Raw genomic sequence first — 26,432 nt, 5'->3', positions numbered from 1 at the left:
TGTTTCAGAACACTAGAATTTATTACATCTATCCAATAGTGCTTTGGTACTTATTCAACCTCAATCTATCACCTTCCCAGACTTCCTGGCCTCTACTAATCACAATTCTCCATTCTAATGGATTTAGTGTTACATGTAGTAACAACTTATGAAAAACTGTGAAACAAGTTTTAGCAGTATTTATCTTTAGACTTCTTATTTTCTCTATCTTGGACTGTCAGTACAAAACTATGAGCTAAATAAAACCTCATTTCTATAAAGAAATAACTTCAAGTAGGATGCTATAGCAAAAGAAAATGGACTAATATACTTGCATGACTGATTATTTAAAAATTTCATTGAAGTTTAATGCTACTTTAAACATTTTGAACAGTCTCATGTGGCTAGTAGCCATCTTCCTGAGCAGCACAGTTCTTAAAACTTTGATTTTACCTTGATACAAAAACACTAAGGTTGTAGCTATGTACTAAAAATAGGGAGACTAGAAAAATATGGAGAGCCACACAAAAACAGCCTTTCAAAAATGTTCTCTGGTGATGAGTATATAGGGGGTTCATTATACTCTTTAACTTTTCCATGTGAGTTTTAGTTCTCAAAATTAAAATTGAAGAAAAACATACTGCCAGAAATTACAACCAAGTTATAAGGGGATTCATGAACAAGGATCTCCCACGGAGTCTGTTCAGCCAATTTAGATAAGTGGAAAGGCTGATGAGAAGGACTCGCACATGAGAAATTGGGAGTTAAACATAAAAAGAGACAGCCTAGACATTTTGGAGTGAAAAAAAAAATCTTAGCTGTCAGGAGGAAACATTGCCTCTGCCTTCAGGCATAACTCTAGATGGGAAAGATTCTCTTCCAAAGGGAGATGGAGTCAGGCCCAGAACTAAATAGAGAGAATGATGCATGCATCAGTGTCAAGTGATCATTCGATGAGCTCCTGGCCTAATTTCTTATAGGAAATGCAAACTGGCAGAACTAGAGGGATTTGGGGCAAGCAAGTTGAACCAAGCTACAAAGAGGCATGAAGGAAGGCAGAATATGCCTGTCTGTAATATGCCACTTTGGTATAAGAATAATTTTGAGTTAAAAACTTTAAAAACAGCAGAGGCAAGAAGAGCATTCCAATCTCTTCTTTTATTCCTGAAAACAGAAGATAAAAACTCTTATGTGGGAGATGTCCTTTCTGAACTGACAGAAAAAAAAACACCTTATTTTCCTCATAAGCAGTAAGCAAACAGACCTAAAATAACTTTTATCTTCCTTTAGCCTCCCCACAGTTTGTTTTCTTTGAGTTTCTTTTACTTTTGCCTACACCAGAAACATCTAATTTTACTGTTTTCTTTTAATTTGAATATATGATGAGATAATATATAGAGAGGTAGATCATTATAAAAATTGGGGATAAGGATACCAAACACAGAAATACATGATTGAAAAGACATATCACTTTAAAGTACAAAAAAAAAAGGGGGGGAGGGGAAAGAAAAGAAAAAGAAAGGATACATAATTGCTATACAATTTGCTAAATGCTTATGGGATCAACACTGTGCTATGTTTGGAGTAGCTAGGAATACAAGTATTATAGCCAACAGTTTTTCAACACTTCCCCTACACCTACACCTAATGCCACTCTGTGCTTTAACTATTATTCATTTAAGCTGGGCATGGTGGCCTAGGCTGGTGATCCTAACTACTCAGGAGGCTGAGGAGGGAGGATCACTTCACATGAATTCCAAACCAGACAGAGCCACACAGTGGGATGTCATCTCAAACAAACAAAAAAAAGTTAACATTTGATATTCTTAACAATCTTACAAGGTAATAGCCTTACTTTACAGTTGATGCTTAGAAAGTTTAGGTAACGTTTCCAAGTGAATGGCTAGTGAATGGTGGTATTAAGGTACTAATGCTGATGACCTGTCTCCAGCGACCACCATACCATACTTCCTGATTTTCAGGTGGGTGCTCATCATCCAGTTGATAAGAGTAGACAAACAATACACCATATCCACAGTATAAGGGATAGATAAGTACAGCAGTTTGTTTTCATATATGTGGTGTTTGGGATTGAAACAAGGGCTTATGCGGGTCAGGGAAGGACTCTACCCCCTGGCTACATCCTGAGCCCCACTGTAAGTCACTATGAACTTAATGGAAATTATGGCTTATATTATGTCTTTTATACATCAAGAACTTTTTATGCCTGCTAGGCATTTTATTTCGTTAGTTAAGAAGGAAAATGAAGCTCAGGAAAATTAGTTCCCTAAGTCACAAAAGTGAACAGCATACAGGAGGTTCACCCCAGGTCTGGGAGCCCATATTCTTGCCACTACCACATGCTCTCTTTCATATCCATCCAATTATGGTGATCCCTAGAGGCTTCAAAGAGAACTAGATCTGAGATGAAAGAGTAGGTTTTGCCAGGTGAAGAAAGAATTTGGATCACAGTAAGGGAAAACATTCCCAAAAGAAGAATAGCTGTCCCATTGGTCTGGAATAAAGGTTCCTTGAAGGGAACAGAAGGCATAAACATTAATATGACAATCAGATGAGGCATCTTGGATGTCAGTTCATAGCCAAACAAAAGGACCAATAAAATATATGTGCTAAGGAATATACTGACTTTTCAGAGAAAACAGAATTTTCTACAGTTGTCTTACATGAGACCTTATCAAGGAACACCATTACTGTGAGTGCCAAAAAGTAGGTTTAATCCAACCAATACTCACGAAGTTCCAGGCATGGTGTTTTATGCTAAATGATTTAACCTTAGAATGCTGGCAGAAAATACAGTTAATGTTCATAGATTCCCACGTTAGTGTTCTGTCACTGTGCCAAACACCTGACATAAATGACTTAGAAGGAAGTTAGGCTCAGTTTCAGAAGTTGCAGTCCATGTCAGTTGGCCTTATATTTAGGGGGTGTGGCAGCACATGATACCATGGTGGGAACATGGTAGAAGAGACCTGCTCACTTATCGGTGGCCAGGAAGCAAAAAGAAAGAAGAAGGAGACAGGGTCCCAACATTCTCTTCAAGGGCATTTCCCAATGACCTAACTTCTTTCCACTAGGCCTCAACTTCTAAGGGTTCTACCACATGCTGGTGACCCAAGTCTCCAACACATGATCCTTTGGGGGTATTCTAGAACCAAACTACAGCAACTCCTTAAAGAACTTAAAAATCTCAAAAAAGTAATTACTACCATTACTACTAAAGTAAGATAATTATCACAATGCTAGAAATTTGGAACTCACGAAAATGATTCTACCAAGATTACCTAAATTTCAAACCTTATGCACAATTTTTAGTCTCTTTAAGCAGACACAGAAAATCTCTTATCTCATTATGTTTCAATTTAACTCTTGAAGGAATTTAGGAGTAGCTGACAATTTGCATAGGGATTAATTTTATCCTCAGTTTAAAATCAGCAGTATCAACACACACACACACACACGTTTACCTCATTTATCCCTATCATTATCAGAGCTAGTAAAAACGTGCCAATTTAATATGCATTCTAATTTTGAGAAACACAGGAGTGCAACAATGCCTGCAAAGATGTAAGGCGGACCAAAGAAGCTCATCACATTTCTGTCAGGAATTTGCGATTGCTCTGCGCCACCTTGTGGCCATCGTGCAACCACTACACGTGAAAGTTGACCGTGTTGTCCTGCGCTGGTCAAGCCTGCACCAACCGCATTGCGGTAATCGGCTTCCGCGTAAATGTTCAGAAAAATGGAGTCCTTTGTTGTCAATGATGGGAAACAGACTAGTCCTTCTTTCTGCTTCCTCCACCATTTTCTTATTCCTTAATTCCATATCCTCAGCCCGCTTACCCGCGCTCCTCCCCCCCGCCATTCCCAGTTCGACTTCCTTTTCCAGCCCCACCACAAAGTCGCGCTCCTTTTCCTAATCCGGGCCCTCCCGGGTCGCCCTCACAGCCCTCCCTCTGGGTCCCCTCTCACGTCGCTCCGCGCCCCCCGCAATCCCTGCCATAAGGACCGCCCCCTCCCGCTCGTAGCCAATGGCGGAGCGGCCCCGCCCCGACTCGCCCCGCCCCTCCGCTTCGTCGGGAGTGCTAGCCTGCTGGGGCCTGGGCGGCTGGGACTGAGCCCTAGCCCTTTGGCGGGACTGAGGGGAGCGCACCCTTTGCGTTCGAACTCTCGGCCTAGGGGGAGCCATGGACTCGCAGGGGCTGAAGGTGAGCGGAAGGACGGGGGTTGCATTGCCGGATGGCGATGGAGTGGGGGCGTGGACAGCGCTGGGTGGGCTAGGCAAGGCGGTTAGTACCTGCTGTGCCGCTGCTGCCTGGTTGGTAGGTGCCACCAGCCCGACCCCGTAGGCCTGTAGCCTGCGCTACCTGGTGGTCCTGGGGGACCCCGCTTGGGATGCTGAGGTCGGGCCAGCACCCCCCTTCCCCGCCCCCCGCGCGCGCTGCTTCTGGCAAGTCTTTGGTGTTCTAGTCCCCACCCTGTTCTTAGTGCTTACTTTTACTTGTATATCACGTTTGCGAGGAAAGTGTGGGTAGCATTTGACCTGCGCCTCCAGGTGCAGTTAAGAACTTAGAGCAAACTAGTGTCCGATCACCCACTGAATAGTAAAAGGAGCACGGAAAGTGTACATGAAATCAATGAAAGACATGAAGCTTAAAAACTGGAAGGAGTTTTTATTTTAGGTTGGTGGTTTTTCTATTAATCACCTATTCATCCACTTGGCATATATTTAATGACGGCCAGCTTCAGAAATGATATAAAGCAGAGATGAGATTTGAAAATTTGAAATTTCCTTTTTGGATGATGAGCTTCTCTATGCATTTGCTCACTCAGTCACTTGTTCAGATAGTATTTATGGACTTGTCTCTGTATGTTCCTTAGAAGTTGGAGCTGGCCATGAGCAGCACAGATTCATAGATTGTACATTCACAGATTTTATAGTCTAATGCTTGAGGAAAGCCTTAGGTCATTTAACAATATTTATTGAATGCGTCCTACTGGTCTGGCAGTATTCTCAGCATGAAGATATTGCAGTAAAACTAAGAAAACTTTGAATCTTGGACCTTTCATTTGTGTAGGAGGAATAAAACTATAAGCAGGGTCTCTGTCATGTGTACATTGTAGCTAGAAAGCAGCCATAGATAATAGTTACATGAATAAGCATGGCTTTATTCCAATAAAATTTTATGGACCCTGAAATTTTACTTTATGAAATATATTTCCTTAAACTATTTTAAAACTGAAAACCATTCTTAGCTCACTGGTCATATAAAAACAGGCAGCAAGTCATACATGGTCCAATTGTAGTATGCAACCTGTACTATAATATGGAGTGGCTTTTAGCACTCTCCATCACCACTCCCATCCCATGTACTGTTGATGACTTCTCATCTGAGTTATTGCTGTTCCTCTGCCTTGCTAACTCCTGTACTTTCCCAGGAATCATGAAAGGTAAATAGGAAGGATGTTCTGTATGTGGAGGAGGAGAGATGGATTTGTACTTAAAGAGTCAGCTCTAAATCCTCCCCAGGAATCTTTCTCTAAATTTTACTCTTAATCCCCCCCTCACTACACCCGCAATTATAAAAGCTGTTTAAAAGTTACCCTGCCTTCCCAAAGCTCCTTTCTTGTACTAATACACTGTATTTTAGTTAGTCTTTACATTATAGTCTCATCTGAGAACTAAGCTTTTGGAGGGAGCCAGGGAATATGTCTTATTCTTTTTATATTCTCCATACCTAGCCCAGTGCCTGGCAATAGTAGGCAGTTAGTAAGTGTTTGATGAACTAAACCACCTGATCTGAACCACAGCAGTGGCAAAAAGAATGGGAAATGGTAGATGGACTAGAGAAAGAATTTAATGACTGTTAGAATTAGGGAGACTGGGTAAATGGGAAGGGATGATCATGACTCACAATTGCTGATTTAAGTGGCAGGTAACATGAAAATGTGAATCTGGAGCTTATATGAGAGGTCTTGGGTGGACACATCATTTTTTTATTTCATTAATATATGGAGTTTGGAGGAACTTATTCTTTATTTCCAAATAGGACTTTTACATTATGAAAAAAATTAATAATTCTTATAGTCACCTGTAAATGCTATACTAACAGCATTTTGCAAATGAGCAAACAGAGATGCTATAAAATAGACCAAAAATTTGAAACCAAGTGTTTCTACCTTTTAATCCATGTTCTTTTCATGACACTATGTCGCTGCCTTTCAGGAATGTTATAGGTGCTGAACAATACTAAATCCTGGACAAAAGTGAAGTATGATGATTTTGAAAGTGTCCTCAATTGTGGTGAGCTAAGAAGTCATGTAGGGCAATGAGACACTGGTGAACATGTTTTGAGAGTCTGGGGATGAAGCATGGGTTATACTTTACAGATCCATGGCTAAGAAGGAGAGAAGAGATCAGGAGCCATAGGAGGGAGGAAGCAGAGTAAAAGTCAACATAGAACACTTGCTGAACTATGCTCTGGAGAAGGATGTGGATGTGGATATCCAGAAACAAGGAAATGGAACAGAGCTGTTTAGATATCCTTATGTTTTAATCCCACCAACCAGTGCTTCATCCATACTTCTCCCTCCTGCTGAACCTGCTGTAGAGTCAGGGTGGTTAGTTATGGGATGGCCCCAGTTGGTTTATGAAGGCAAAACGTACATCAGAGTGATGGTGAAAGTGTGGCTTCCTTCCTCAATTACATCAACAGCCAAGCCTTGATATATGATCCTGAGGAAAAACTGTGTAAAATAGAGCCACACTTAATCAGAACTTAGTTCCTGAAAGTAGTTTTTTATTTTGTAAATCAAAATACACGATTTTGAGAAAAGCTTAGTCATTTCCATTGAAGAACAGCTTGGTTCATTTATTCCTACTGATGATTCTTTATTGTAGAACTCATATAAAAACAAGGTAATATCCAAAAATAGATTTTTTAAAATATTTATTTTTTAGTTGTAGTTAGATTCAATACCTTTTATTTTATTTATTTATTTATATGTAGTGCTAAGGATTGAACCTAGGGCCCCATAAGTGCTAGGCGAGCACTCTACAGCTGAGCTACAACCCCAGCCCCACAATAGATTATTTTTATTTTTATTTTTTTTAAGGAACTTAGAAGGAAAATATGAAAGATCCTCTAGATAGGGAAGAAGGATGGGAAGGAAAGAGAGGGAGAAGGGGAATAGCATGGATGGCGAAGGAGACCCTTATCATTATACAAAATATATGTATGAAGACATGAAAAAACAAAGAAAGATCCCATTAACAATGTTTTAGATTATTCAAGATTGTAGGTTGATATCTACTTTTTTTTTTTTTTCCTTTTACTGGACCAGGGGTTGAACACAGGGCCTCATGTATATAAGGCAAATACTATACCACTAAACTACATCCCCAGTCTTTTATTTTATTTTGAGATTGGTCTCATTAAGTTGCCCAGGCTGACCTTGAATTTTGCAATCCTCTTGCCTCACCCTCCCAAGTAGCTGGGATTACAGAAATATGCTTTTGCACCTGGCTTAGATTCATATCTAATTCTTAAAAGTATTTCAGAACACCAGAATTTCTTTTAACACTTAGTCATTGTTTCATTTTAGACACTGATTAATTACTATTGTCAAGAGAGATACTTCCATCATGTGTTACTTGTTGCCAGTGAAGGAATGAAGAAGTATGGCAGTGATCCAGTCTTCAGGTTTTATCATGCTTATGGTACATTAATGGAAGGTATGAACTAATTATTAAACCTGTTCCCTATGTTCTAAATTTTTGATTTGCAGTAAGAATAATTTTTCATATAATAATCTTGATTTTCAGGTAATACACAGGAAGCTCTTCGGGAATTTGAGGCTATTAAGAGTAAACAAGATGTATCACTTTGTTCTCTAATTGCACTGATATATGCCCATAAAATGAGTCCTAATCCAGGTATAGTATTTAAGAGACTGTTCCTTATTCCGTTTTGATTTTTCTCATTACCATACTTAATTTTATCACACTGTCTACAGAACTGTTGTCTTAAGTTTATCTTCCTGATGAGATTATAAGTTCATCAAGCTCAAGAAACAGGTCTAATACTGCTTTTGTATTCTTTATATCATCTGGCAGAGATTTCACTACTACATAAGTATTATTTCAGTTAATTTAAAAATAAATTATAAATTATAATTTAAAGATAAATTATATTAGTAATTGTTAGTATATCAGTAATTGTTATACCAAAGTAAAACAGCTAAGAACATTGTACACATAGGTTGTTCTGCAAGAACCAACTTTACAACATGTTATATGCAAATGTATAATAATGTGCAGTTAATCTCTTCTAAATATTAAATGTTTTGGAAGTCTTTATATCCCCCACTCCATGGGGGTAAGCTTTTGGAAAACATTTGGTAAATTTTTATCTAGTAGTAGGTTTGGATATATGAGTAGGTTGTAAAAGAAAACTTATTCAGAAACCAGAAATTAAATATGTATTTCATTGTCTAAGAATATAGTGTAACATAAGGCTGAGGCAGAACAATGTCCAAATTATATGTAATAAGGAAGAAATAGGGTTGTATTCTTCCATATATATCTACTAAGAGCTAGCAGGATTGTAATTATAGATCCTGTTTCAAATAACTAGACAGTAATTACATGTTCTAGAATGCTTTCTTAAATCTTAGAATTCTTAAATTTTAGAATTTTTTCACAAGCAAAGGTTTATAACTCCTTCCCTTCATGTATACATATACTAATTAATAAAAAGTTATTTAAAACTATGTTAAAAAGTAAACTACTATTATGTGCTTACTTAATATATAGGATTGAGCCAATTATACATAGAAGAAAGAAAAGAATTGGGGCTGGGATTGTGGCTCAGCGGTAGAGCACTCACCTAGCACGTGAGAGGCCCTGGGTTCGATCCTCAGCAGCACATAAAAATAAATAAATAAAATAAAGATATTTAAAAAAAATAAAAGAATTGTAATAATTGATTATAACATCAGGTTTATAATCTACTGAGAGAATAAAATGTAAAAACCACAAACATTAAATTCCAATGTTGCTATTAAATAAAATGATAAAAATGGAACATGAGTCCATAATTGAAATTGATGTGTATTAATCTATTGGAGTAGACAGGGAAAGCTTTGTGAAAGATCAGCGGTTAATCTGATCTTTGGAGGATATGTAGAATTTGAATACAAAGAATAATCCAGAGAGGAGAAACAGATGGACAAAAATATAAAATTACTTCAGCGCTTGGCTCTTTTGTGGACCCCTTTCTCTATGCCCTGATGAGTGTGTTTAGCTAAAGTAAAGATATGTATATGAAGGCTATAAAAATTTAAAAAAAAAACCCAGTACAAAATATTTTCTTCTTAGAATCGAGTTTTAATTTAATTCAATTTAATTTTTTTATTCCCAATAGTATTGATTCTGTTGGGAAATGTGATTTCCAGGAATCTGAAAAGAGACATAGATATTAGACTCTAACTCTCCTTTCCACCATAGATGATTGCTAATGTTAAGCTATGTAAATAACAGTACTTATACTACTTTTTCACTGATCATGACCATAAGCTGGCATGTTTATGAGTTTCAGAATTAAATTTGAAAGTCAGATAATTTATGTATTAATCCCTGAACCTGCCCCTAATAATTATATTATTTTGGAATCATTACAAAGTTTTATATATTCTTATTATTAATAAATGTTAGCATATATTGTTTAGTTATTTGGGGGAGGACATAAACTATATAGTCGTAATCACATGTGAATTTTGAGCACCTGAAATGTGGATAGTTTAAGGAATTGAATTTTTTATTTTATGTAATTTGACCTAATCTGCTTTTGAAATTTAATTCAATTATGAGAAAACTTAGGATATTTCATTCAGTTATAAAAGAAAAATCTTACATATGGGCTGGGAGAGTAGCTCAGTGGTAGAATACTTTGTATAGCAAGCTCAAATCTATGAGTTCAATCCTAAATCCCCAGCAAGGCCCGCATTCTCTACCCACTACCCCTACAAAAAAATAATAATAATAATAAGGTGTGGAACAACTTGAGTGTATGGATCAGGTTTTCAACTATCAGTCTTATGAAATCTATCTACAAATATTTCTGAAGAAAGCTTAACATCTTAATTGAGATGTATTATAAATGTAAAATACACACTAGATTTCGAAGATTTAATTAAAAAGCTCATTAACTAAGATTAACTTTATCAATTATATAATGATATTTTGGATATATTGGTTAACTTTTACATTATTAAAACTAGTTTTGCTTATTTCTTTTTGCTTCTTTGATAGGACTAGTAGAAAATTTAAATTACATATATGTCTTGTATCTTAGTGCTACTTTAGAGAGAACTAAATTCTCTACCTGTTAATCATTTGACCTATTATAAACACTTGATCTAGAATTTAAGTTTCACTGAATATTGTCTTCCCTTCACAGATAGAGAAGCTATCCTGGAATCAGATGCTAGAATGAAGGAGCAACGTAAAGGAGCTGGACAGAAAGCTTTGTACCATGCAGGCTTGTTTTTATGGCACCTTGGTCGCCACGATAAGGCGAGAGAATACATTGACAGAATGATCAAAATTTCAGATGGTAGTAGTGAGGTAGCCATTTTCTTATTTTGAAATAGTAACGTTAAAGGAAGAGTGTGTTATTTATATATTTAGTACTATTTGTTGATTGTTATTGTCCACTCTATCCTCACTTTACAAATAACCATTTAATTTTAATATTTTCTATAGTATAAAATAGGGATCCTATAATATTTCTTGTTTTTATGTTATTAAGTCTTGAAAAGATCCCTCCCTGGTTCTCTCCTCTTTTTCTTTTCCATTTCCTTCCCACTATATTCCTTCTTTCCTTATCTCTTTCCCTTCCCTCCCTCTTTTTTTCTTAGTAAATAGCCCTGGACACAAGATACCATTATTTGTATTGTTAATAAAACAAAGACAAAGAAAACTAACTTTCATGAATGAATTATCCAGTAGTGGCATAGAGTGCATATTCAGCTTATGAGAAAAGTTACAAATGATCTGAAAGAAATGTGACTAAAGTGCACAAGAAAATAATAGCTAATGTTTATTGTTTGCTTACAATATGCCAGATAATATTTTAAGTTAAGAAGAGATCACATCTGTGTTAGGAGAATGAGAAAGAATATTGATAGAAATAGCATTTGAGCTAAAAACTAAACAATGTATATAGTTTCAGCAGGAAAAGATTATAGAAAAGGGAAGTAGTTACTTCCCAGGCAAGAAATAATAGATAAGATGTATTGATTCTGGGTACATTGAGACTCTCACATTTCATGGAAACAGGATACATAAATGAAGATGGTACAAGAAAACTTGGAGAGGTGGATTGGGACAGATTGAAGGATCTTGACTCATAGGTACAAGTATATATAATTTGTTAGACATTGAGAGATTGTTGAAGATTTTTAATCATGGGAGTGGTATTAGAGTGCAAATTCACAAGTTTAATAATGGTTTGTAGGATGAACTAACTGGCTTGGGAAAAAACTAGGATGTGGGAGTGGGAAAAAGAAAGCACTTTCTAGCAGAAGTTTTCACAGGACTAAACAAAAAATATTATACAGTGAGTGCATACTTCGGAAGTTTTAAATACCCATGGGACTTGTCAGCTGATAATAGGTAGTGAAGAAAAGATAATAGATAGTGAATAAGGTATCACATATATCACACATATCACATAGGTAGGTCTCTGAGGCTTTAAATCTGGATAATTTAGAGACCAGTTAATATGAGTAGAAAATTCATGAGACATTAGTTTTCAGACATGCTGTATTTCAGGTACTAAAAAAACAAAGATGATGAGCCTTCCAAGAAAGAAAAGTTGAGAAGAGGTTTGGTGCTAGAAATATGGTTGGGAATCACCCACACAAAGATGATAGTTGAAACCATTCAAATAGCAACACTTAACTAGTGAGTAGAGTAGAAGCAGTATTGGTGGATTTTTATTTATATTTTCAGGTAAAATACAGGGAATTAAATACAATCTTAGTGAAAAACTGTAAATTTATGAGTTTATTTTTTAATAGAAGAACATATTTCACCAGTTTTTAAATTTCACTTTAAGAAGAAACAGTTTCAGTATCATTTTTCCTACCAGTGCATCAACTCACCAACACTAACACGTCTAAAGATAAACACCTTAACTCCTTAACTTTTTAAGTCCTCAGATGATTTATTATTTCATTTGAAGCTCACTGGACTATCACAGAGGTTAAGAAAATAACTGCAGAATGATCTGAATCTGTAACTACGTGAAACAAGACCTATGCTCATTCTACTCCTTTTCTCATTCAAGTTCATTTGGGCTGTTTGTTCAAAAAGAGGCAACACATTCTTATTTATTAAATGTTAACCAATATGAACAATAATTTACTAGCAAAGCCTCAGAAAAGAGTTTTGGTTTTAACACTAGGGGAATATTTGACAGACTTATGTTGAGCCCATATCAAAAATTAAAATTTGTAGTCTAGTTTCTAAGGCTTTAAACTGACAACGTTCAAAAGCAGTTTTGCTATGGAGAATGTAATTATTTATAACATTATTTGACAGAGTGCTTTATGCTATTAATTACCAAAAATAATATTAAGTTTACCTTTTGAACAATTATTCCTCTCATTTTCAAAAGAAAATAAAAGTGTGATTAGAATTCTTCCTTTCACAGGGGCATGTTTTAAAAGCATGGCTTGATATTACAAGAGGAAAAGAACCTTATGCTAAAAAAGCACTAAGGTATTTTGAAGAGGGATTACAAGATGGAAATGATATTTTTGCTCTCCTGGGTAAGGTGAGTTAGAGTTAAGGTGAATAAATCATGTTTTAAAATTCATTTATAACATATTTGACATCTAACAAAACTAAGTTATTTTAAAAAATGATACTTTTCATGACACTGTTGTCATTTCTGGCTTGTAGAGGGATCTGCATTTGTGTAGGACACAACTAGAGAAATGGATTCTCTACCAGTTCCCTGGGTCAGTTTTGTGTTCATTGTGGTTGGATCATGCATTTTTTTCCTTAACATATGCTTCTAAAGTATCTAACATGAGGGAAGCATCATTCTAGTTACTAGGGAAACCCTGAGCAAAATTAAACCAGTTTTTGTAGAGTTTATATTCTACTGGAAGAGATGGACAGTAAACATACTAATAAATTATATAGTATTCGATGGCAATAGGTGTGATGGAAAAATAAATAAAATGGGAAGAGGGAGAAGAAGAGTTGGCACATGAATTTGTAATTTCAAGTGATGTAATCAAACAAAGAGATTTTTAAGAAAGACTTAGAGGAGATGAGGGTTAAAGCCCTATGTGCATTTGAGAGAACCTATTGCAAGTAGAGGAAATATCAATTTCTGACACCTTGAGGTATAGTCAGGGCTTAGCACAAAGACCAGGAGGTCAAAGTGGAATGAGTGAAGGGAGAAGTGAAGGCTGGAGGAAGGTTATGTGAGTGTGGAGTAAGAAGATATGGGGTGATGAGGAGATTCTCCAAGGCTTGGGCTTTTGCTCTGAATTAGGTGGCCAGTGGAAGGTTTTGATCGGAGTATTAACATGATCTGCCTTACATTTTGAGGAATGAACAGTTGAAAGTAAAAAATCACTGGGTAGAAATATTTATGTTGGATCTTTTTTTGAGTCCCCACTGATGACTTCTAAATACTTTACTTTTTAAAAAATTTTTGATTCAGCAAAATGAAATTAAATTTAGATGTTAGGGAAACTGTTACGTAAGCAAGAAAGAGAAAGAGAAAATTATTTTCTTGTAATGTCCTTAATAACTGCCAATTTCTGTGGCTAGTGAATTTGTTCAGATTTTTACTACAAGTACTTAGTATGATTGAATTCAAGTTTTGCCTAATTGAACTGCTGTACAAATTGAACATTTAGCAAGTTTATAAAAACTTATTCTTCTTCCTCTCTAAACAGAAAAACTAGTTGATAAACTCCTTTCATTGGGATATGTCAGTTGTTAATAAAAACAACTAAGGAGGGATTTACCTTTTTCTTTTAGTACTCAAGTTATGTTTAAATTCTTTTTTGGAATGACCTTGGTTTAGTTTATTTTGTGCTCTGAGACAGAACATTCTGAGACTGGGTAATTTATAAAGACTAGACATTTATATTTGATAATACTGATGGCTGAAAAGTCCAAGACCAAGGCTCAAGACAGTTGGTTGTCTGTTAAGGGCCTTATTTCTGCTTCCAAGATGGTGCCATGAATATTTTATCTTCTAGAGGTGAGAAATGCTGTACCTCACATGGCAGAAGAGCAGAAGAGATCGAACCCATTGCCACAGGCCCTTCTTATGCGCCTTAAGTTTTCATGATCTAAACACATCCAATTAAGCCCACCTCCCAACACTGTTACATTGGGGATTGAGTTTCAATGTGAATTTTGGAGGGGACAAAAACATTCCAACCATAAGTAGATTCATTTCAATTATATGTTTCAGTTTATTCAGCAGAGCACTGAATTGGTCTAATCCCAGCTAGGAATAATGTGATTCATATGCACAGCAAATTTAGTTTAAGATGCTACTTTTGCATTTGTATGAGAAGTGATGGTGTAAAGAAGAAGATTATATGTGAGCACACAAAGTCTTTATGACATAATTTTGTTACTTTGCTATTCCAGTTTTTTTTAGAGAGATTTCAAGGGCAAATATAAATTTTAAAAATTATCAACACTTATCTGTTTTCCTGTCAATTATATAGAAACTAATTTATTTTGATATACTGATTTCTTTGGATGGTTTTTAGACTTTGTTTTAATTATATGACAATATAATCTCAATCTTATCTCAGGTATATATTGCAGTTCTTCTTTGAGACTGATAGCTCATTTTTAACTGATAACATGAGAACTAAATTTGTTCCTAAAGGAAATCCAGATGCAAAAAAAAAAAAAAGGAAAATTCTGACATGTAATAAGTGTGCATCATTATCTTTTTTAATATATTAACTATATTTATAGCTTTTTCTGAAGATACTAATTCATGTATGTTGTAAAAAATTTTCATAACTATAGTAATATCTGAATGAAAAAGAAGTAAACATCACTGCTGGAAATAAGCAGTTAAATTATCATTTATGACAGCTCTTCATGTCAGTAAGTATAGATCTATGTATTTTCATAATCACATTAAATGACTACCTAAAATCTTACTAAATAGATATGCTAAAATTTAACTACTCCTCTACGGATATTTTGTGTTGTTTTTATTTTTCTAACCATAAATAGCATCTAAGGGCTTCTTGTGATCTTCTCCAATTATTTCCTATGAAAATTCCTTAAAGTAAAAATAAGGTAAAGGCAGTTATTTGAATCTAATTTTGCTTATTCTTTAAAATCATATGTTCTTTAACTTGAGAGTAATTTTTAAAGGAGATACAGCAGAGTATGGTGATATTTGCCTGTAATCCCAGCAGCTTGGTAGGCTGAGTCAGGAGGATCAAGAGTTCAAAGGCAGCCTCAGCGGAAGCAGGGGCTAAGCAACTCAGTGAGACTCTGTCTCTAAATAAAATATAAAATAAGGTTGGGGATGTGGCTCAGTAAAGGGCCCCACCCCCCAAAAATACAAAAGCCCAAGTTTAGATGCTTTTTAAAAATATCATGGAAATATTTTATTCTAAAAAGGAAATTTTCCTATTGTAAATAGAAATATTCTTTATTTTATCATGTTCCTAAGAATATTTTAGAAGTTTTTATTTTCTAATCGTATTATACTAGTATTTGCTAATAAAAAATACTTTATTTTTCAGTGACGTTTTAAAGTGTGATTTTGATAAAAGATTTTATTTTTTTCTCATTATAAAAGTGATGTGTGTTCTCTACAAGAAAGTCAGAAAATATGAAACACTAGTGTTCTACCCGTTCTGGGTTGAGAACCATGATACATGAGATTCATCATTTTGATGCCACTTTTTCTCCTGTTAGGCACAATGCCTTGAGATGCGTCAGAATTATTCAGGTGCTTTGGAGACTGTGAACCAGATAATTGTGAACTTTCCAAGCTTTATTCCTGCTTTTGTGAAGAAAATGAAATTACAACTAGCCCTGCAGGATTGGGACCAGACAGTTGAGACAGCACAAAGGTTAAGTAAAAAATAGATGTCACAAGTCTCTTTGGATCTGGTTATAATTATGGATAAAAAGAAAATCTGCATGTATTTTTGTGTGTGTGATAAAATTTTTCAAACATCAGTATAGAATCAAATTTTTCCAAAAAGATGGAATTGACTTTTCTATACCTAGAACTGAATGACCACTTAAAATTGTGTTGCTTTTAAAACTGAATTATTAACTTACATAAATGTTTGAACAGCTATTGTAAGACATTCTTTTAGGCCAACATGAAAATATCCCTGCCTTCATGAAGCTTACATATAGTCAGAAGACTCATGCCAAGCAGAACAAACAAGTAAATCATTAGTATGTTAGACAGTTATAATTGACATGGAGAAAAAAAGCAGTCAAGTAAAATGGGCAGGGCTGGGGGATTTGATGTCATATGGGATCAGAGAAAGCCTCATTGAGAAGAAGCATTTCAGTGGAGGCCTGAAGAAAGTCAAAGAACCATGCAGACAGCTTGGGGAAGACTTTGCAGAAAGAAGGACAAGCAAGTACAAAGATCTTAAGGCAGGAAGATTGTCCTGTGTTTGAAGATTGGGAAGAAGGAAGAGGTTAATAGATGGCAAAGTCAGAGATGGAGAGTGGGAGGGAGGTGGTGTCAGGTCATGGAAGAGTCTTGTTGGCTCTCATAAGAATATTGTTTTTTTTCTTCTGAAATATGAAATCATTAGAGGGTTTTGAGTATTTTTTAAGGAATCACTTTGCTGTGTTGAGACCAGCCTGGGAAAGGGAGCAATGGTAAAAGCTGAGAGACCATTTTTCAACCTATTGCCATAATCTAAGAGAAAAGTGCTGGTGCAGGAAGTAGGATGGTTGTGGTGCAAGTGCTATGGGCAGTGACTGGACTCTGCATGTGTTTTAATAGAAAGGTGAGAGGATGAGGACAGATGAGGGTCACCCCACACTTTTTAGCCTGAATAGCTAAAATAACCAGCAACAACACTGATGATCTGATGTAAAGTTCTCAGTGTGTCTGACACACAGCCAGTAAATAGCCTGGCTGTTTATTCCTAAGATATGGATGCTATTGGTATGGCAGTTTGCAACTAACTAAACTAAGATGCAGAACTGTTCATTATGTTATCCAGCATTAAGTCTATAGATTCTTCATGTCCACCCAGGGATGCCTAAATAAATAAATAAATCTATAGATTATTTGGAGGAAAGTTTTTAAATTAAAAGTGAGTATTATCATATTAGGCAACCATTGGCATAAAACAAACAACCATAAATCTCTGGGAATATAATAATAAGCATTCATTTCTTGCATTTGTGTGGCTTATCTGCATTCTGTTGATCCTAATCAGGCTTTGAAGGTTCTTTGCTTCAAGTTTCAGATCCAGCTGTGTGGGAGTGGCACCTTATTGCAGTTGGGCTCTGCTGATCTCTCAGGGCTCAAGCCAAAAAGTAGCAGCTATCTAGAGGAAGTGCTTCTCCTAGTGTAGCAGGGATACAAGCAACAAGCAAAAACATGCAGTGTGTCTGGAGTCTGGGCTTCACATACTGCCACTCCTTGCCAACATTTCTTTGGCCAGTGTTAGAAAAATGTTCATGTCCCTAGTCAAGGAACCATGAAGTACACTCCTTGGGAGAGGCTCATATCCAGGGAGGGATGAAAAACTGGAATCAGTAGTTCAGTGTCCTAATTTATGATGGGAAATCTAGTGTGTTACCCTTTCTGTTCAGTTTCTTTTAAAAATAACCTTCAGTGAAGTTTCATGAGAATTTTTATAGGGCGAAGGTTGTGGCTCAGCAATAGAGCATTTGTCTAACACATGTGGTGCGCTAGGTTCAATCCTCAGCACCACAAAAAATAAAAGTAAAAAAGTAAATCAATAAAAGGTATTGTGTCTAACTACAACTAAAAAAATATGAAAAAAGAAAAGTTTTTCCACATTTGTTGTTTATACCTTTTTCTTATTGTTTTTTTGATTTTTTAATAGGATATTTTTCATAATATTTTTGGGGTTTGTTTTTTATTACACAGGAAACTATCGTAATGATATGAATAACATTAATAGGTATTAAAATATTTGACTCATGTTGACATTCCTTGATTTCCTGTTATATATCAGCCTAGTCAAGGTGAATTAAAATTTTATATAGTTATGTATGGCTAGCTAATACTTCACCTTAGGCTTGCCACAGAATTTGACGAGATTGGTACAATCTGTTCATGTTTTAGAAATGTTAAAAATTAGATTCCTAGACTTTTAAAGTTTAAATAATACAGATGTAACTTTACTAATTAAAACTACTTATTTGGTAAGTGAAATGTTAGGCCAGTAAACCAACTTTTCAAGCCCTTGTATAAAAGAAAATATGTACATCTCTATAAGCATTAACAAAGGTTTTCCTACAGGTTGCTGCTTCAAGATAATCAAAATGTGGAAGCACTAAGAATGCTGGCTCTTTACCACTTGTGTAGAGAGGGGGATATAGAGAAAGTAAGTTGTATTATTTAAATTTCCTGTATTAAAGATATTTTTAATTATGCACATGCATGCAGACATGTACATTACAGCCCTGATGTTCTGTTTTAGAATCTAGTTGTTTTTAGTTGGTTATTAGATACATACATTAACAAAAAGATTATCTTTTTATATCAACTAGTAAAGTGAAAATATTATTATTATTATTTTTTTTTTATTGGTTGTTCACAACATTACAAAGCTCTTGACATATCATACTTCGAACAATAGTTTCAAGTGAGTTATGAACTCCCATTTTTACCCCAAATACAGATTGCAGAATCACATAGGTTACACATTCACATTTTTACATAATGCCATACTAGTGACTGATGTATTCTGCTACCTTTCCTATCCTCTACTATCCCCCTCCCCCCCATCTTTTCTTTCTATCCCATCTACTGTAATTCATTTCTCTCCTTATTTTTCTTCCAATTCCCCTCACAACCTCTTTTATGTAGTTTTTTATAACAATGAGGGTCTCTTTCCATTTCCATGCAATTCCACTTTTCTCTCTCTTTCCCTCCCATCTCGTGCCTCTGTTTAATGTCAATCTTTTCTTCCTGCTCTTCCTCCCTACTCTATTCTTAGTTGCTCTCATTATATCAAAGAAGACATTTGGTATTTGTTTTTTAGGGATTGGCTAGCTTCACTGAGCATAATCTGCTCTAATGCCATCCATTTCCCTGCAAATTCCATGATTTTGTCATTTTTTAGTGCTGTGTAATACTCCATAGTGTATAAATGCCACATTTTTTTAATCCATTCATCCATTGAAGGGCATCTGGGTTGGTTCCACAGTCTAGCTATTGTGAATTGTGCTGCTATGAACATCGATGTGGCCGTATCCCTGTAGTACGCTCTTTTAAGGTCTTCAGGGAATAGCCCAAGAAGGGCAATAACTGGGTCAAATGGTGGTTCCATTCCTAGCTTTCCCAGGAATCTCCATACTGCTTTCCAAATTGGCCGAACCAATTTGCAGTCCCACCAGCAATGTATTAGAGTACCCTTTTCCCCACATCCTCGCCAGCACTTGTTATTATTTGACTTCATAATGGCTGCCAATCTTACTGGAGTGAGATGGTATCTTAGGGTGGTTTTGATTTGCATTTCTCTGACTGCTAGAGATGGTGAGCATTTTTTCATGTATCTGTTGATTGATTGTATGTCCTCCTCTGAGAAGTGTCTGTTCAGGTCCTTGGCCCATTTGTTGATTGGGTTATTTGTTGTCTTATTGTCCAATTTTTTGAGTTCTTTGTAAACTCTGGATATTAAGGCTCTATCTGAAGTGTGGGGGGTAAAAATTTGTTCCCATGATGTAGGCTCCCGATTTACTTCTCTTATTGTTTCTCTTGCTGTGAAAAAACTTTTTAGTTTAAGTAAGTCCCATTTGTTGATTCTTGCTATTAACTCTTGTGCTATGGGTGTCCTGTTAAGGAATTTGGAGCCTGATCCCACAATATGTAGATCGTAGCCAACTTTTTCTTCTATCATACGCAGAGTCTCTGATTTGATATCAAGGTCCTTGATCCATTTTGAGCTTATTTTTGTGCATGGTGAGAGGAGGGGATTCAGTTTCATTTTGTTGCATATGGATTTCCAGTTTTCCCAACACCATTTGTTGAAAATGCTATCCTTCCTCCATTGCATGCTTTTAGCCCCTTTATCGAATATAAGATAGTTGTAACTTTGTGGATTAGTCTCTGTATCCTCTATTCTGTACCATTGGTCTACCCGCCTGTTTTGGTACCAGTACCATGCTGTTTTTGTTACTATTGCTCTGTAGTATAGTTTGAAATCTGGTATTGCTATACCACCTGATTCACACTTCCTGCTTAGAATTGCTTTTGCTATTCTGGGTCTTTTATTTTTCCATATGAATTTCATGATTGCTTTATCTATTTCTACAAGCAATGCCATTGGAATTTTGATTGGCATTGCATTAAACCTATAGAGGACTTTTGGTAATATCGCCATTTTTATGATGTTAGTTCTGCCTATCCATGAACAGGGTATATCTTTCCATCTTCTAAGATCTTCTTCTACTTCTCTTTTTAGGGATCTGTAGTTTTCATTGTATAAATCTTTCACCTCTTTTGTTAGGTTGATTCCCAAGTATTTTATTTTTTTTGAGGATATTGTGAATGGAGTGGTTTTCCTTATTTCCATTTCAGAGGTTTTGTTGCTGATATACAGAAATGCCTTTGATTTGTGCGTGTTGATTTTATATCCTGCCACTTTGCTGAATTCATTTATTAGTTCTAGTAGTTTTTTTGTAGACCATTTTGGGTCTTCTAGGTATAGAATCATGTCATCTGCAAATAGTGATAATTTAAGTTCTTCCTTTCCAATTTTTATGCCTTTAATTTCTTTCGTTTGTCTAATTGCTCTGGCCAGTGTTTCGAGAACTATATTGAATAGAAGTGGTGATAGAGGGCATCCCTGTCTTGTTCCTGATTTTAAGGGGAATGCCTTCAATTTTTCTCCATTCAGAATGATGCAAGCCTGGGGCTTAGCGTAAATAGCTTTTACAATATCAAGGTAAGTTCCTGTTATCCCTAGTTTTTCTAATGTTTTGAACATAAAGGGATGCTGTACTTTGTCGAATGCTTTTTCTGCGTCTATCGAGATGATCATATGGTTCTTATCTTTAAGTCTATTGATATGGTGAATTACATTTATTGATTTCCGTATATTGAACCATCCCTGCATCCCAGGGATGAATCCTACTTGATCATGGTGCACAATTTTTTTGATGTGTCTTTGTATCCGATTTGCCAGAATTTTATTGAGGATTTTTGCATCTAGGTTCATCAGAGATATTGGTCTGTAGTTTTCTTTCTTTGCTGTGTCTTTGTCTGGTTTCGGAATCAATGTGATGTTGGCCTCATAGAATGAATTTGGAAGGACTCCCTCTTTTTCTATTTCCTGGAATAACTTGAAAAGTATTGGTATTAATTCTTCTTTAAAGGTTTTGTAAAACTCCGCTGTATACCCATCCGGTCCTGGGCTTTTCTTGGTTGGTAGTCTTTTGATTACTTCTTCAATTTTATCCATTGATATTGGTCTGTTCAAATCGTGTGTGTCCTCCTGACTCAGTCTGGGCAAATCATATGTCCTAAGAAATTTATCGATGTCTTCACTATCTTCTATTTTATTGGAATATAGGTTTTCAAAATAGTTTCTAATTGTCTTCTGTATTTCTGTGGCGTCTGTTGTGATATTGCCTTTTTCATCCCTTATGTTAGTAATTTGAGTTCTCTCTCTTCTTCTCTTCGTTAGCATGGCTAAAGGTTTGTCTATCTTGTTTATTTTTTCAAAGAACCAACTTTTAGTTTTGTTAATTTTTTCGATAGTTTCTTTTGTTTCAATTTCATTGATTTCCGCTCTGATTTTAATTATTTCTTGCTTTCTGCTGCATTTGCTATTGTTTTGCTCTTCCTTTTCTAGGGCTTTGAGATGAAGTGTGAGCTCATTTATTTGTTGGTTTTTCCTTTTTTTGAGGAATGACCTCCAGGCGATGAATTTCCCTCTTAAAACTGCTTTCATTGTGTCCCATAGATTCCGATAGGTTGTGTCTGCATTTTCATTTATCTCTAAGAATTTTTTGATTTCCTCCTTTATGTCTTCTGTAACCCTTTGATCATTCAGTAACATATTGTTCATTTTCCATGTGATATTGGATTTTCCCTTCCTTCTTTTATCATTAATTTCCAGTTTCAATCCATTATGATCAGATAAAATGCATGGTATAATCTCTACCCCTTTATATTTATTGAGGGTTGCCCTATGGCATAATATATGGTCTATTTTTGAGAAGGATCCATGTGCTGCTGAGAAAAAAGTATATCCATTCGATGATGGTTGATATATTCTATATATGTCAGTTAAGTCTAGGTTATTGATTGTGGTATTGAGGTCTATAGTTTCTTTATTCAACTTTTGCTTGGAGGATCTGTCCAATGGTGAGAGAGGTGTGTTGAAGTCACCCATAATTATTGTGTTGTGGTCTATTTGATTCTTGAACTTGAGGAGAATTTTTTTTTTTTTTAATGAATGTCGTAGCACCATTATTTGGTGCATAAATATTGATAATTGTTATGTCTTGTTGTTTAATGGTTCCTTTTAACAGTATATAATGTCCTTCCTTATCCCTTTGGATTAACTTAGTCTTGAAGTCGATTTTATTCGATATGAGGATGGCCACCCCTGCTTGCTTGCGAGGAGCGTGTGCGTGGTATATTTTTTCCCAACCTTTCACCTTTAGCCTGTGTATGTCTTTTCCAGTCAGGTGAGTCTCCTGGAGACAGCATATTGTTGGATTTGTTTTTTTGATCCATGTTACCAGCCTATGTCGCTTTATTGGAGTGTTTAAACCATTAATGTTTAGAGTTACTATTGATATATGGTTTGTACTTCCAGCCATATTTGATTATTTATCTCGTTTTTTTTTTTTTAATTGCGTTTGTTTCACCATGATTAGTTTTCCCCCCTCCGTCTGTCTTTACTGAGGTACTTCCCACTGTTGGCTTTGGTTATTGTTTTCCGTTTCTTCCTCGTGAAGTGTTTTGCTCAAGATGCTTTGCAACGCTGGTTTTCTGGCTGCAAATTCTTTTAGTTTTTGTTTATCGTGAAAGATTTTTATTTCATTGTCGTATCTGAAGCTTAATTTTGCTGGGTACAGAATTCTTGGTTGGCATCCATTGTCTTTCAGTGTTTGAAATACGTTATTCCAGGATCTTCTCGCTTTCAGCGTCTGAGTTGAGAAGTCCCTTGTTAACCTTATTGGTTTACCCCTGAATGTAATCTTTCTCTTTTCTCTTGTAGCTTTTAATATTTTCTCTTTGTTCTGTATATTGGATATCTTCATAACAATGTGTCTTGGCGTTGGTCTACTGTGATTTTGTATGTTCGGTGTCCTGTATGCATCTACAATTTGAATATCTGTTTCCTTTTTTAATTCTGGAAAGTTTTCTGTGATTATTTCATCTAGTAGATTACTCATTCCCCTTGTTTGAATCTCTATCCCTTCCTCTATCCCAATGACTCTTAAATTTGGTTTTTTTATATTATCACATATCTCTTGTATGCTTCTCTCATGATTTTTAACCAGCCTATCTGAGATGGCTAGCCTCTTTTCCAGATGATATATTTTGTCTTCATTATCTGATGTTCTAGCTTCTACTTGCTCCACTCTATTAATGATACTCTCATTTGAGTTTTTAATTTGGTTTTTGGTTTCTTTCATTTCTAAGATTATGGTTTGATTCTTTTTTATAGTCTCTATCTCCTGATAAAGATGCTTAACTTCTTCCTTTATCTGTTTGTGTAATACATTCTCAATGTGTTCTTTCGCTGCTTGAATTTGCTGTCTTGTATCCTCTTTAAGGTTCCGTTCCATCTGTCTCAGGTGTTCCATGAGTTCTTTATATGACCATTTTTCTGGTGGTTCTATATCCTCCTGAATATTTAGGCTGCCCTGCATTGTTTGCACTCCTTTTCTTCCTTGCTTTTTCATGCTGTTCATATTGTTTCTTGTTCTGTTTGACTGCTGAGTTACTGTTTACTCCTATAAATATATTTGAAGCTTGGGAGGAAAGGTATTAGAAGGTATGGGTAGAAGTCACTAAAGAGAATAAGAGTAAGCAGGTAGAATTCAAGGAAGGGGGAATAAGAAAATTAAAAAGAGATGTAAAGACAGGAGAAAAGAAGGATAGAAAAGAATAGAAGATTAAAAGGGATTTAAAGAGAAATAATAATAGTAGAAATGGAAAATGAGATTTAAAAAATAGAATAAAATAAAATAAGATGGATTAAAAAACATTTAAAAAGACAGTAAAAAAAAAAAATTATAAATGCAGTCCTAGAGTTCGATTAACTGCTCTTCCAGTGGGTGGAGCTATGCCCACCAGGCCAAGTTTCTCCTCTCAGTAGGCGGGAGTCAATCACTGTGCAGCGGTACTTCCTCCAGGATTGGGCGGGTCTCCCTTCCTGCTGTTCGCTGTGTGGGCGGGGCCTTTTGCAGAGCTGGTCAGGGGTCGTTTGCAGCACTGGGTTGGCAGGTGGAGGGTGGTCGTCTGCAGCTCCAAACCACCAGAGGAGGTTCACAGAGTCGGGCCCTCGGGGCCGGGCAGGCAGTGTTTGCTCCCCCACTCACTGCAAGGGTGTAGGCAGCGGCCGCTTGGCGGTAGCCAGCGGCGGTTCACAGAGCTGGTCTGCGGGGAGCCCAAGCAGCCAAGCAGGCAGCGCCAGCTCCCAAGTTCACTGCGCCGTGTGAGCAGCGGCTGGTTGAGGTTCACCAAGCCAGCCCGGGGGAGGGAGGAGGGACAGGCAGACAGCCAGCAACTGCTCCCAAGTTCGATGTTACGTGTGGGCGGTTCACAAAGCCGGGCTGCGGGGACCCAGGCAGGCCGCTCCTGCTCCTAAACTCGATGCCACGTGTGGGCGGTGGTCGGCTTGGGTTCACAGGGCCCGCCCGCGGGGGTCCAAGCGGGCAGCAATGGTTCCCAAGAACAATGCAGCGTGTGGCCTGCGCCAGCTGCGATTCAGAGAGCCAGCTCGCAGGGCCCGGGCAGGTCGCTCCTGCTCCTAAACTCACTGCCGCTTGTGGGCGGCGGTCGGCTTGGGTTCACAGGGCCCGCCCGCGTGGGTTTCCAGGCAGGAAGCAATGGTTCCCAAAAACAGTGCAGCGTGTGGCCTGCGCCAGCTGCGATTCAGAGAGCCAGCTCGCGGGACCTGGGCAGGTTGCTCCTGATCCTAAACTCGCTGCCGCTTGTGGGTGGCGGTCGGCTTGGGATCACAGGGCCCGCCCGTGGATCCAGGCAGGCAGCAATGGTTCCCAAAAACAGTGCAGCGTGTGGCCTGCGCCAGCTGCGATTCAGAGAGCCAGCTCGCGGGACCTGGGCAGGTTGCTCCTGATCCTAAACTCGCTGCCGCTTGTGGGTGGCGGTCGGCTTGGGATCACAGGGCCCGCCCGTGGATCCAGGCAGGCAGCAATGGTTCCCAAAAACAGTGCAGCATGTGGCCTGCGCCAGCTGCGATTCAGAGAGCCAGCTCGCGGGACCCGGGTGGGTCGCTCCTGATCCTAAACTCGCTGCCGCTTGTGGGCGGCGGTCGGCTTGGGATCACAGGGCCCGCCCGCGGGGATCCAGGCAGGAAGCAATGGTTCCCAAAAACAGTGCAGCGTGTGGCCTGCGCCAGCTGCGATTCAGAGAGCCAGCTCGCGGGACCCGGGTGGGTCGCTCCTGATCCTAAACTCGCTGCCGCTTGTGGGCGGCGGTCGGCTTGGGATCACAGGGCCCGCCCGCGGGGATCCAGGCAGGAAGCAATGGTTCCCAAAAACAGTGCAGCGTGTGGCCTGCGCCAGCTGCGATTCAGAGAGCCAGCTCGCGGGACCCGGGTGGGTCGCTCCTGATCCTAAACTCGCTGCCGCTTGTGGGCGGCGGTCGGCTTGGGATCACAGGGCCCGCCCGCGGGGATCCAGGCAGAAAGCAATGGTTCCCAAAAACAATGCAGCGTGTGGCCTGCGCCAGCTGCGATTCAGAGAGCCAGCTCGTGGGACCCGGGCAGGTTGCGCCTGCTCCTAAACTCGCTGCCGCTCGTGGGCGGCGGTCGGCTTGGGTTCACAGAGCCCGCTCGCAGGGGTCCAGGCGGTTAGTGTCCGCTCCTATGCTCACTGCAATGTGTAGGCAGCGGCCATTCGGCGGCCCCCGGCGGCACTGTGCCCCTGCTCTGGGTTGCCGAGATTCAGTATTTTGTGACAATCTAACACCTCC

General features: G+C 37.7%; 1 protein-coding gene and 1 non-coding gene across 3 annotated transcripts in view; both read left to right on the top strand.

The window, feature by feature from the left end:
• Positions 1 to 4,059: 4,059 nt before the first annotated feature.
• Positions 4,060 to 26,432, top strand: part of Ttc21b (tetratricopeptide repeat domain 21B) — an 86,812-nt gene continuing 64,439 nt past the window's right edge. The window contains exons 1-7 of one of the 2 annotated variants that reach the window (XM_005315707.4): positions 4,060 to 4,205; positions 7,603 to 7,732; positions 7,823 to 7,933; positions 10,458 to 10,624; positions 12,717 to 12,839; positions 15,992 to 16,149; positions 18,549 to 18,633. In XM_005315707.4, coding sequence (XP_005315764.1) covers positions 4,185 to 4,205; positions 7,603 to 7,732; positions 7,823 to 7,933; positions 10,458 to 10,624; positions 12,717 to 12,839; positions 15,992 to 16,149; positions 18,549 to 18,633 — 795 coding nt within the window. In that variant the 5' untranslated portion in view covers positions 4,060 to 4,184. Of the gene's footprint in view, positions 4,206 to 7,602; positions 7,733 to 7,822; positions 7,934 to 10,457; positions 10,625 to 12,716; positions 12,840 to 15,082; positions 15,164 to 15,991; positions 16,150 to 18,548; positions 18,634 to 26,432 lie in introns of those variants that run through there. The other variant, XM_021728152.3, reaches the window with a different exon arrangement.
• Trnaa-agc (transfer RNA alanine (anticodon AGC)) lies at positions 8,860 to 8,927 on the top strand. The gene has a single exon. It is a non-coding gene; the product is annotated as a tRNA-Ala (tRNA).

This window comes from Ictidomys tridecemlineatus, chromosome 7, assembly GCF_052094955.1.
Source record: "Ictidomys tridecemlineatus isolate mIctTri1 chromosome 7, mIctTri1.hap1, whole genome shotgun sequence".
Taxonomy (NCBI): domain Eukaryota; kingdom Metazoa; phylum Chordata; class Mammalia; order Rodentia; family Sciuridae; genus Ictidomys; species Ictidomys tridecemlineatus.
Note: the sequence above shows the minus strand (reverse complement) of the source record. Positions and strands in the feature narration are given on the sequence as shown.